Source organism: Malaclemys terrapin, chromosome 5 (assembly GCF_027887155.1).
Source record: "Malaclemys terrapin pileata isolate rMalTer1 chromosome 5, rMalTer1.hap1, whole genome shotgun sequence".
Lineage (NCBI taxonomy): Eukaryota > Metazoa > Chordata > Testudines > Emydidae > Malaclemys > Malaclemys terrapin.
The window spans coordinates 6,637,570-6,650,852 of record NC_071509.1 but is presented as its reverse complement, the minus strand read 5'-3'; the positions used below and the strand labels follow the sequence as shown (position 1 = coordinate 6,650,852).

Sequence of the window (13,283 nt, the reverse complement as noted above, 5' to 3'; positions counted from 1 at the left end):
CCTGTAGCCAGCTGACTTTAAAGTGCTGCCGTTGCTAGACCACAGGCCCTGGGTCTCATGGGGGATTTCAATCACCCCAATATCTGCTGGGAGAGCAATACAGCAGTGCACAGACAATCCAGGAAGTTTTTGGAAAGTTTAGGGGACAATTTCCTGGTGCAAGTGCTGGAGGAACCCACTAGGGACAGAGCTTTTCTTGACCTGCTGCTCACAAACAGGGAAGAATTAGTAGGGGAAGCAAAAGTGGATGGGAACCTGGGAGGCAGTGACCATGAGATGGTCGAGTTCAGGATCCTGACACAAGGAAGAAAGGAGAGAAGCAGAATACAGACCCTGGACTTCAGAAAAGCAGACTTTGACTCCCTCAAGGAACAGATGGGCAGGATCCCCTGGAAGAATAACACGAAGGGCAAAGGGGTCCAGGAGAGCTGGCTGTATTTTAAAGAATCCTTATTGCAGTTGCAGGAACAAACCATCCCGATGTGTAGAAAGAATAGTAAATATGGCAGGCGACCAGCTTGGCTAAACAGTGAAATCCTTGCTGATCTTAAACGCAAAAAAGAAGCTTACAAGAAGTGGAAGATTGGACAAATGACCAGGGAGGAGTATAAAAATATTGCTCAGGCATGCAGGAGTGAAATCAGGAAGGCCAAATCACACTTGGAGTTGCAGTTAGCAAGAGATGTTAAGAGTAACAAGAAGGGTTTCTTCAGGTATGTTAGCAACAAGAAGAAAGTCAAGGAAAGTGTGGGCCCCTTACTGAATGAGGGAGGCAACCTAGTGATAGAGGATGTGGAAAAAGCTAATGTACTCAATGATTTTTTTGCCTCTGTCTTCACGAACAAGGTCAGCTCCCAGACAGCTGTACTGGGCAGCACAGTATGGGGAGGAGGTGATCAGCCCTCTGTGGAGAAAGAAGTGGTTCGGGACTATTTAGAAAAACTGGACATGCACAAGTCCATGGGGTCGGATGCGCTGCATCTGAGGGCGCTAAAGGAGTTGGCGGATGAGATTGCAGAGCCATTAACCATTATTTTTGAAAACTCATGGCGATCGAGGGAGGTCCCAGATGACTGGAAAAAGGCTAATGTAGTGCCCATCTTTAAAAAAGGGAAGAAGGAGGATCCGGGGAACTACAGGCCAGTCAGCCTCACCTCAGTCCCTGGAAAAATCATGGAGCAGGTCCTCAAGGAATCAATTATGAAACATTTAGAGGAGAGGAAAGTGATCAGGAACAGTCAGCATGGATTCACGAAGGGGAAGTCGTGCCTGACTAACCTAATTGCCTTCTATGATGAGATAACTGGCTCTGTGGATGAGGGGAAAGCAGTGGATGTGTTATTCCTTGACTTTAGCAAAGCTTTTGATATGGTCTCCCACAGTATTCTTGCTGCCAAGTTAAAGAAGTATGGGCTGGATGAATGGACTGTAAGGTGGATAGAAAGCTGGCTAGATCGTCGGGCTCAACGGGTAGTGATCAATGGCTCCATGTCTAGTTGGCAGCCGGTTTCAAGCGGAGTGCCCCAAGGGTCGGTCCTGGGGCCGGTTTTGTTTAATATCTTTATTAATGATCTGGAGGATGGTGTGGACTGCACTCTCAGCAAGTTTGCAGATGACACTAAACTAGGAGGCGTGGTAGATACACTAGAGGGTAGGGATCGGATACAGAGGGACCTAGACAAATTAGAGGATTGGGCCAAAAAAAACCTGATGAGGTTCAACAAGGGCAAGTGCAGAGTCCTGCACTTAGGAAAGAAGAATCCCATGCACTGCTACAGACTAGGGACCGAATGTCTAGGAAGCAGTTCTGCAGAAAAAGACCTAGGGGTCACAGTGGATGAGAAGCTGGATATGAGTCAACAGTGTGTTCTTGTTGCCAAGAAGGCTAACGGCATTTTGGGCTGTATAAGTAGGGGCATTGCCAGCAGATCGAGGAACGTGATCGTTCCCCTTTATTCGACATTGGTGAGGTCTCAGCTGGAATACTGTGTCCAGTTTTGGGCCCCACACTACAAGAAGGATGTGGAAAAGTTGGAAAGAGTCGAGTGGAGGGCAACAAAAATGATTAGGGGTCTGGAGCACATGACTTATGAGGAGAGGCTGAGGGAACTGGGATTGTTTAGTCTCCAGAAGAGAAGAATGAGGGGGGATTTGATAGCAGCCTTCAACTACCTGAAGGGAGGTTCCAAAGAGGATGGAGCTCGGCTGTTCTCAGTGGTACCAGATGACAGAACAAGGAGCAATGGTCTCAAGTTGCAGTGGGGGAGGTCCAGGTTGGATATTATGAAACACTATTTCACTAGGAGGATGGTGAAGCACTGGAATGCGTGACCTAGGGAGGTGGTGGAGTCTCCTTCCTTGGAGGTTTTTAAGGCCCGGCTTGACAAAGCCCTGGCTGGGATGATTTAGTTGGGAAATGGTCCTGCTTTGAGCAGGGGGTTGGACTAGATGACCTCTTGAGGTCCCTTCCAACCCTGATATTCTATGATTCTATGATTCTATTCTATGATTCTATGATACACACAAGAACAGCCAGTTCGGGTCAAACCGATGGTCCGTCTGGCTCAGTATCGTGCTGCTGACAGCGGCCAGGGCCAGACGCTTCAGAGGGAATGAACAGAACGGGGCAATTTCAAGGCAGCTGTCCCCTGTCGTCCAGTCCCAACTTCTGGCAATTCGAGGTTTAGGGACATCTGGAGCATGGGTGGGGGTCTGTACTTTGACCCCGCACTTTAGAGCTGGCTGGGGGTTTAATGAGTTGGGACGACACAAACCACGTGCCAGGGCTGAGCAGCCCTCTAATGTTTGGATGCTGATCAGGACTAGCCGTCCTCCTTCAGCCTGCACCGCTGGCCTGAAAATCTTCTACGAACAGGCTCTTCCAGTATGCAGCCGGAAGGACCAGCAGTGCCAACTTTTAACCTCAAATGTGTCTGCACCTCCACTCCCAGAGGGAACCAGGAAGGGCAGAGATACCTGAAATGGGGGAAGTTACTGGCACGTTTTCAAACCTCCCAGAAGATTGTGGTTGCAGCTGGGCTTGAGCCGTGGGTGAAGGTTTGAGGCTGTATTTATTCCATCCACCCTGTTGTGTTTGTCCCCAGTGATCCCGTGCAATGTAAGGGCAACATGTGTAATCCCATGCAGGCGGGAGCTTGCTCCTCCACGGGAACGCGAGCCAGGGCCGCAGAGCTTGCTTCTTGCACATCGAGTTGAGGCTGTAATCTTGGGCGATGATGTCTTCGCTGCAGAGTTAATAACCCGTAGGGTCGGGTGCCGGGTGTGAGCACCCAGGTTAGCCTCACCCGGGGAGGAGCAGCCACACTCGGATTACTGTGTCCTCATTGCTGCTGCCCGCCCATCGGTGTCTGGGGACATGTCCCATGGCTCTGTGTGCTGAGACGCTCTAGGATTGCTTCAGCGTCAATGGCAGGAGAACTTGTCTGTCCTACGGGGGGGATTTGTGGGACGGCACTGGAGGACTATCAGCAGGGGAGTGATTTTTGCCCACATCCTCACTGCAGAGTAGGTGGGGTCCAGCCTGCGTTAAAGTGGATGCCAGGCTGTAACCTGCACCCCCAGCCATGTAAACTATTCTAGGCTTCAGGCACCTCCAAACCCAGGTAAAAGGGTGCAGGTAGAGGGCTGGAGTCCATGGAGCCCAAGCAGGGACCCGAGGGAGGCGCAGGACGACTCCTTTACCACATGACCTACGGCACCTGCTGACTTTCTAAATCTGCACAATGTTTAGCAATGAATGTAGAGGCGTCCCTCCCAGAATGGCAAACCCCTTCCCATGCTAACCGGTTAACAATTAACTCACCTCTGACACGTCCCAAAGGCTAAGCTGGCTCCATCCCTAATAGAGGGGACGTACATCCAGAGTTAACCTGTAGAGGGTTAGGGGCCATTTCCTTCTCTTCCCTGGTTGGCTAGCTTGCTCTGGGGGCTCAAGGGGTATTTACCCTGTCGGGACCCACTGCGCACCATGGCAGCGAGGGGCAAGCTGGCATGATCTCTCCGTGATGGATGGCTCAGGGTTGCTTTTACTACGCTCTGCGTCTACTCTCATATCTGGACAGGTGCCAACCTATTGGCGGCTAAAATAAAACCAGCTCCCCCCGCCATCTCAGAGTGTGGGTCACCGGGCCCCAGCGCTACGGCTTCTTCCGTTTTAGGTGTCTTCCCTTAATTTCGCACCACAATCCAATTTACAAAGCCCCCTACGGTGACCAGAGAGCAAGTGTGAAAAATGGGACAGGGGGTGGGGGATAATAGGAGCCTATATAAGAAAAAAGACCCCAAAATAGGGACTGTCCCTATAAAATCGGGACATCTGGTCACCCTAAAGTCCCCCCCATAACTCGGGTATAAACTTCAAACGGCACAAACTCCCCCTCACCACCACCTTCTTGCAAGATTCACGACGACAGGGTAGAGGGGTTTGGGCTAAAACCCAGAAGAGAGCCTGGGTTAACTCTGCAGGGAAGAGACACTCCCCAAGAAGAGATCAGTATCTCTCTGGAAAGCGGGGAGAGGCCCCACATGCAACTCAAAGGGCAAATGCAAAGGGAGCTGCGGGTAACAAGCTAAGCCAGTTCTGTGCGTCTCTGCAGGACACAAGTAGAAGCCAAAATCGTGGCCATTTATCTGTGGTGCAGATAAAGGTATCTACACGTCAGGGGCCAACTGCAAGGTCCTGACAAGCCATCAGTGCTGCTGCAGCTGCATTTCAATCGTCTCCACCTCAGCCACTGGCAGGAAGTGGCAGGTGGTTGCTGAGCGACAGAGGCGTTTGGAGGCAGATTGTGACGTGCTGCCTTATTGCATGGCAGGGGAAGTGTACGTGGGAAACGGCTTCCCCAGCTCGGCATTGTGGTTCCACCAAGCCTGAAAGACAGCGACGGCCAGCTGGTCCAGTACTCGTCACTGCAGGCCAGGGACTGGGGCGCTTCGGCGATCTGGCATGCAGTGAATCAGGGGCACTGTTATTATGGAATGATGAACTAACGTAATAGTTCTATGACTGTAGTACACCGTAAACCAGGGGTATCGTTTATTTAACTAATAATCATTGACGATGACTGTCGGATAGAGAGGCTCCACTCAGCATAATAATAAAATACAACTAATAACGTAACAATATTTTTCTTGTGTCTCGAACCTTTCAATGGAGGATCTCAAAGTGCTGAATGAACATTGATTAATTGTTGACATCCCCGGGATAGAGCAAGTGGGGAAACTGAGGTACTGGGTGGTTCAGTGACTTGCCTGAGTTCACACAGGAAGCCACATCCGGGCCAGGAGTCCTGACTCCCAAGCCTCTGCTGCTGGCAATACTATTAACATCACTTATTCCTATCGTGACATAGACGCACCGGGCACTTAGCAGGTGACAAGCTCACCAGAGGCGGAGAAGAGTGAGGACAGCGTGACCCGATGATTAGAACTGGGTTTATTAAAAGAGCTTATGAAGGAGTGGGGCTTGGGAAGGGCCTGAAGGAGTAGGGTGCAGTGTGGCAGGGGGGTCTGGGAGTCTCAGGTGATGGAGGCACCGGACACGTGGCAGGGGCTGAGCATAGAGGGTGCAGAGGGCAGCACAAGGAGGGAGATGAGGTCCAGGAAGCCGAGGAGGAGCGTGAATTTTCTGCGAGCGCTAGTGCAAAGGCTCCGTGAGCTCCTCGGTCTACCCCTACCTTGGTGGGCTGGAGCTGCTCAAAGATGTTCCCTCTGAGGGTGGCGGCGGCTCTGTTGGCGTTTCGCTCCTGCTTGTACATCTGCGTCGTCGGGGGCACGGACGGGGCCAGTGCTGCGTTCAGGTACGTCCCGTTGCCGAAGGCCAGGATGGCGTTTTCTTGGCGAGAGGGGGAAGAGTGATCAGAGCAAAGCTCTCAAGGAAAGTGTTAATGTTCCCTCCCGACCTCTCCCGAGACCCCCAAACCAGCGCCTCCCTCCCCAGGCCAGGCTGGGCATGGACCAGCCATCGCCTCCCACTGCCTCTCCTGCCTGAGCTTCAGATTCCTGCCCGGTAAAAACGGGGAGGGCTGTCCTGGGGGGTGGCGAGAGGCGGAATTCAGTCTGGTTTGTAAAGCCCATCAGAAAGGCTCGGCCTCGTCTCCCCGATTCCGCGGGAGCGAGTAAGTTTGGCAGCCGTTTCCACTGCCCCGCACAGCCACGTCCCGTGTGCAGTCTGACCATCGGAGCCAGCTGTGGATGGGGAGCACCCAGCAGGCGGGGTTCCCCTTGGCGTTTCTCCGGGTGGAGTCGCCTACAGAAGTGAGCAACATGCCGGAATTCCCCACCTGCTGACCCATTGATTTCAGCCAGGAATTAGGCTCCTAAACGCCTTTGAGGATGTGGGCCTAAGTGACTCCACGAGGGGCTGAGCGGAGGGAATCGGGCCCTGGGTGCTCACCCCAGAGCGATACTGGATGGGGCATAAAATCAACATGGAACCTTCCCTCTTGCCCGGGCAGAGCGACAGGCCGAGCAGCAAGGCAATCGCTCACAGCATTAGATATGCAGTGACATCAGGGCATAATGCGTTTACAGCAGCGGTTATCCCAGGGGATAATGGGAGCTGCTGGCCCTCATGGAGTCTCGAAGGCTCAGGCTTTGTATGGGAGCAGCTCACATGGGCCGCTCAGCCTGGCAGCCGGCTGCAGACTCTCTCCTGCAAGACGAGGCCCAGGATTCCCTCTTAAACACGCAGCACGCCACACCCTGCCGTCAGCCCTCTGCACACTGCCCGATGGCGCTCTGTGGCTTCGCAGCCCGGCAGCCGCCTCCTCGCGGGTCCTGAGGAGAAGCCATCACGCAGGTGATGCGTTCGTTATCTGAGCGCAGGATGGCTGTGGTTTCACTGCAGGGTCAGGCCAATGGGAAAGCCTGGCTGAGAGAGGAGAAACATGCAGCTCTCTCCGGCCAGAGTAACGGTAGCGCAGGAGAATGCTGGCGAAGTTAGTTTCTCTTGGCACAAGTGTTCCCCCTTGTCGGGTTTTCTCAAGCGTGATGGCCCCAGGGCCTCGCCGGCAGCTGCTGGACGGAGCGCGTGTCGTCTCAGGACACTGATGGATTCTGACATCCTCAGCACTTGTCATCTTTTCCAGGGGTATAAAGATGTTTCTAGCCAGTCTACATAATTCAGACTGCATCTCAGCCTTCACCTTCTCCTAGCTCTTTCAAGGGCTAGGACATCCATTTTACACAGCAGTCCAGCCCTCTGAGTTCTCCTTGGGGTCTGGTGGGTTACATTTTAAATGTACTTGTAACTAATATGGGTCAGTGGCTAGGACACCAGACTGGGAGTCTGGAGAGCTGGGATCCATGCCCAGTGCTGACGCTGCCCCGCTCGGTGAGCTGTGGGAGTCACTTCACCTCTCGGTGCCTGGTTCCCCTCCCGCCCTTTGATGGCTTTGTCTGTTTAGGGCAATGGCTGTCTCTCACTAGCACAGGCGAGGCCCTGATCTCAGCTGGGACCTCTCGGTGCTCCTGGAACACTCATGAGGGCTGAATTCTGCCTTGTGTAGCGTGGACGTGCCGGAGGTGAGAGGGCACTGGGACCCCCTCCGACCCATGGGGCAGCTGTAATTTGTCTGGGCAGCACAAGGGAGAAGGCTAGCTGTGTCATGTGCAGCATTGCTAGCCTGTAGGGGACATGTCTGGGTGACGGCAGGCATAGGCAATGCTCTGACCACTTCACCTACCACCAGCAGGTGCAGAGCTGGTGGCAGGACCTCTTTTCACATGGCCTTTCCATCCCCCTTGCGAGAGGCACCCAGGAGCCCCCCAGCCCTGCAGTGGATTTGCCCCGTCTGCTACTTACGGAGACAGAGGTTGTCGGTGAAGAGGTGCAGAAAGCTCTCGCACTCCTCCTGGCGGTTGCCGCTGGCGTTGCAGGTGCACCAAGGCGCGATGCTGGCGGTCGAGTTGTCGACGTAGTTAGGTGTGATGGGACTACCTGCCAAGAAGGACGGAGCAGAGTCGCTGTTATTGGAGGAACCGGCCGAGAACCAAAACCACATGGGCTCCCCAGAGCAAACCTTCCCTGCTCAGCCACGTTCCTGTGGGTTCCACGCTGCTGCCCTTAGAGCTGCCAGGACCTCTTTCCCTTTGCAGTTTACCTGCTAAGAAGTGACGCTGTGGGGAACCCTGCTTCTTTCCTGGCCATTTTTCCAGGTCAGTTCTGCTTCGTTCACATACCCAGCACACCCCTGGGTTAGAGAGGCCAGGGTGATGTACTCAGCTCGTGACATTACACCCCCACTTCACTGCCTTTGCTACAACGCTGTACGTCTTCCTGGAGTCCTTAGTCTGCTTGTTGTGTAGCCCGGGGTATGCAGCAACCTAGATCCACACAGAGACACTTTGCCCATTGCCATGGTCAGGTCATGGCTCCAGTAAGGGAGGATTAAGAGTGAATGGCTCCATAGGCTCTAAAAGTTCAGGATATGCCCAAACCAGCTTCTCCTTCCCATCTCCCTAGCCCACTTCCCAGGCTCCAGCAGCAGTCAGATGGCTTTTCCAGACTGACCCATGCTATGTTCAGAGCTTCTGTCTGAGGCCTGAGCCAAAACCCTCTGAAGCCAATGAAGTGTGGAGGAAGGTGGTTTACACCTGGCTCCACCGGCGGTGGCTGTGACGTGATTCTGCCTGGTGAGCTGGGACTGCCAATCCATGGACGCTCAGGATCTGGAAACATGGAGGAGTGGGGTCTGCTGTTCCAAAAATATGCTGTAAATGCCACACTTGCCCTTGTTCTTTGGGAGCATTCAACACTAAATCTTCCAACACCTTGATATCACGTACTGTACACTATATGGACCATGGGCAGGTACCTCTCAGGTGGCGAGGAATAAGGAGTGACACCTTTGCGCCCATTAGGACCAAACCTGCAATCTGCTTCCTGGGTACCTTTTGAATCATATTTGCTTTTTCTGCTGACCCACCCAAGTGACTTGTTACCCATTAGCCTTGCAGAGCCAGCACCGTGATGGGGGAGCGAGCTGGATTCTCATCCGGCTCGTGGCTCATCGTCATCCCCACCAGGATTGTCAGAGGAGCTCTGATTGCAGCATCTCTGTTGTCAGTGAGGAGGCAAGAGGCGGAAGGGACATGGAGCATGCTCATTGGATCTGAGGGGCTAGCAATGGTCCAGAACAGGAGGTGAGAGAGAAGAGGAGAATCAGCAACTGACGGGCACAGCCTCATACCTATGATTCCTGTGTACGCCAGCAGACAGGCAGCGTAGTTCTCCCTCCTGCAGCCAGTCGCAGACTGCGGGGATGGCTGGCAGTTAAACTGAAACTCCGCATATCGGGACCTGCATGGGACAGAGAGCGCAAAGGGAGATGTCAACACTACTTAACTTGCTGCATTTACTGCACTTGCATATAACTAGGCCCACTGATATGCTCGCTGACTGATGTCCTAAACTACCTACAAGGAATAGCTAAGAACATTAGAACGGCCATACTGGTCAGGAATGGTCCATCTAGCCCAGTGTTCTGTCTTCTGACAGTGGCCAATGCCAAGTGCTTCAGAGGCAATGAACAGAAGAAGGCAATTATCGAGTGATCCAGCCCCGGTCACCGAGTCCCAGCTTCTGACAGTCAGAGGCTTAGGGATACCCAGAGCATGGGGTTGCATCCCTGACCATCTGACTAATAGCCATTGATGGACCTAACCTCCAGGAACTTTTCTAATTCTTTTTTGAACCCAGTTATAGTTTTGGCCTTCACAACATCCCCCGGCAACAAGTTCCACAGATGGACTGTACATTGTGTGAAGAAGTACTTCCTTTTGTTTGTTTTAAACCTACTACCTATTAATTTCATTGCGTGACCCAAGGCTCTTGTGTTAGGTGAAGGGGTAAATAACACTTCCTTATTAACTTCCTCGACACCATTCATGATTGCATTGACCTCTATCATATCCCCCGGAATCATCTCTTTTCTAAGACGAACAGTCCCGGTTTTTTAAATCTCTCCTCATATAGCAGCTGTTCCATGCTCCTAATCATTTGTGTTGTCTTTCTCTATTCTTCTTCCAATTCTAATATATCTTCTTATATCATCTGCAAACTTTCCTATCTCACTGTTTATCCCTTTTTCCAGATCATTTATTAATATATTGAACAGCACTGGTCCCAGGACAGATACTTACCCCCCTCCCCCAGCTGTTTACATTTCTCCACTTTGAAAACTGACCATTTATTCCTACCCTTTGTTTACTATCTTTTAATAAGTTACTGATGCATGAAAGGACCTTCCTTCTTAGCCCTCTTAATTTGCTTAAGAGCCTTTGGTGAGGAACTTTGTCAAAGACTTTCTGAAGGCCCAAGTACAGTATATCAACTGGATCACCCTGGTCCACATGACTGTTGACCTCCTCAAAGAATTCTAATAGATTGGTGAGGCATGATTTCCCTTTACAAGAGCCGTGTTGACTCTTCCCCCAACATATTGTGTTCATCTACGTATGTCATAATTCTGTACTTTACTATCATGTCAACCAATTTTCCAAGTACTGAAGTTAGACTTACTGGCCTGTAATTGTCAGGATCACCTCTGGAGCCTTTTAAAAAAAATCGGCGGTACATTAGCTATCCTCCAGTCATCCGGTACAGAGGCTGATTTAAGCGATAGATTACATACCATAGCTAGTAGTTCTGCAATTTCATATCTGCGTTCCTTCAGAACTCTTGGGTGAATAGCATCTGGTCCTGGTTGTTGGGGGCAAAGGCATATTTAGGCCTGACAGAAGCCTGCTGTGGATTTTAAGAGTCTGTTCCGATAATGTTTAACAGCATAAGCATAACTGCCTACGTGTAAGAAACTGCAGAATAATCATGTTTGTGAGAACAAGAGAAGATAAAGTAACTAAAAAGCTAGATGGATGGGATGGAATTGAAGGAAATTTGGTGGCCTGAGAAGGGACAGAGTCAGGGAAAAGGAGATAAAAGAGATAGAGGAACAGTATAAGGAGTTGGAGCTTTGGGAACTTCAGCATTTGTTCATATGGGTATCACAGTATTGTGGGAGGAAAATCAGAAAATGAGATTTCGGTTACAGAATCTGTTAAACTTAAATAAACAACAGAACGAGGCTGTAGGGGAGGATTTAAAAGATATTCAGGACGCTAGGATAACAGGACAGGTGTTTAGGGAAGTGGAAGCAGCAAAATCAATGAAATGGGAAAAATCCTGAACCAGCCTCACGTATCAAAGGTGATTTACCTGCTCATGGGATGGCAGCTTCCTAATACAGGAGCTACACCGATAGGACCAAAGGAAATTCAAGGTGGGGAAGTGCCTAGGTTCATAACAGAGAAGATGCTAGAACAGTGGACAAAACCAGAAGGAGTAGCTTGATGCGGGGTTCGGTGCTGCTCAATGGTCTGTTATGCTGAGAAAAGATGCAAGCTTGATGAAACATGGATCCTTCCTATGGTGCTAGCAGTACCAGTGGCCACAGGACTAAATGAGGCATTAAGAGTGAATAGTGCCCAGTCCCTCGTTCATTGGAACCTACCATGGCAGGTTACATCTTAAAAGAACATGTCACTCATCCTCAGATAGTGGTAAGGATTGGGAGGGAAAAAGGGTGGTGGTCTGGAAAGCCCCAGATACTTCATGTTGTTCCAAGAGACGTAGTACCTGGTTATGTCATTGTGATGTCTTGCAGAGTACGTTGCTGACATGTGGGTCCACATGCTGGCAAAAAAACCCAAAATTGCACAGTTGGGATGAGGCAATGGGGACAAGGTCAAGCCAAGGTGGCAAAAGCCGGAGAAGGCAAATATTGTGTACCCTGGTGGCTCGGGCACTTCCAATATGGAAGACAAACATATGATTGTGACTGGCCAATGTTCTGCTTAGATCCAAGAAACTTACCCGAACAGAGGACAAGGCAATTATTCCAGTTCCCCAGCATGAGATCCACAATGTATCAACCAGTGCCCCTCTGACTGGTACTGCGCTAAACAGCTAAGCAATGTCATACCACAATTGCATTAAATGTGCAGGCCTTAATGGAAAGACATCCAGAATGTCTGTTGACCTTAAGACAGGAAAGTCGAAATATTCACAGTGACTTAGGGTCTGGTGGGAAATGGGCCAGGGTCAGAGTTAGTAGACGATATTGGGGAAAATCCATGGGTACCAATGGGCTTTGTGTAAGTCAAACTAGTAGTGGTGTTAATCGCATCCCTTTAGAAGGATAGGAGCTTGGTTAGGCAGCTGGGAAGGAGAAAAGATGTAGACGAAACGCAGGCTTTGATGAAACCTTAGAAAGGATTCTATGGCTTCCTAGTGGGAAGTATTGGGAGCGAAGGCATATTTAAGCCTGCTGTGGATTTTAAGAGTCTGTGCTGATAATGTTTAATGGCATACGCATAAGCAGAACTGCCTATGTGTAAGAAATTGCAGCATAATCATGTTTGTGAGAACAAGAAAAGAGAAAGTAACTAAAAAGCTAGAAATGACCGATTTGAACTAACACTAAACCTGTACCGGTGGGGGAGGAGAGTTAACATGGAAATGAGAGACTAATACATAACAAAAGATAACCGAAAGTTACAAATACGTTTGTACACGTTTGTAACAAAGGGAAATTGAAACTAAATTATCCAGTGCTGGAGGCGACTGGGATGCAATCGTTCCAGTGAGTTTCCCATTGGTGAGAAATTGATCACTACTTGCTGAGTGTTTTGCCTTAATAAAGATTTGTTAGACCCTTCTGCTGAGTAAGTGAATCTCAGTCCAACACTGGTGGCTTATTACCGTTTAATTTTCCAATTTGTTCCACAATCTCTTCTATTGACACCTCAACTTGGGACAGTTCCTCAGATTTGTTACCTAAAAAGAATGGTTCTGGTGTGGGAATCTCCCTCACATCCTCTACAGTGAAGACTGATGCATCCGATGAAGTGGGCTGTAGTCCACGAAAGCTTATGCTCTAATAAATTTGTTAGTCTCTAAGGTGCCACAAGTACTCCTGTTCTTTTTACCGATTAAAAGAATTCATTTAGCTTCTCCGCAACAGCTTTCTCTTCCTTGAGTGCACCTTTAGCACCTCAATTGTCCAGTGGCCCCCACTGTTTGGCAGGCTTCCTGCTTCAGATATACTTAATTTTTATTTTTATTTTTGCTGTTGGTTTTTGTGTCTTTTTCTAGCTGCTCTTCAAATTCTTTTTTGGCTTGCCTAATTATACGTTTACACTTGACTTGCCAGAGTTTATGGTCCTTTCTATTTATCTCAGTAGGATTTCACTTCCAATTCTTA

The 13,283-nt window shown here is 50.1% G+C and overlaps 1 protein-coding gene across 1 annotated transcript in view; it reads right to left on the bottom strand.

The window, feature by feature from the left end:
• The window catches only part of GFRA4 (GDNF family receptor alpha 4), a 150,032-nt gene that overhangs the window by 7,044 nt on the left and 129,705 nt on the right, over window positions 1-13,283 (bottom strand). The window contains exons 5-7 of the mRNA XM_054030666.1: window positions 9,213-9,322; window positions 7,826-7,960; window positions 5,697-5,854 (exon numbers count right to left, since the gene is read on the bottom strand). Coding sequence (XP_053886641.1) covers window positions 5,697-5,854; window positions 7,826-7,960; window positions 9,213-9,322 — 403 coding nt within the window. The remainder of the gene's footprint in view (window positions 1-5,696; window positions 5,855-7,825; window positions 7,961-9,212; window positions 9,323-13,283) is intronic.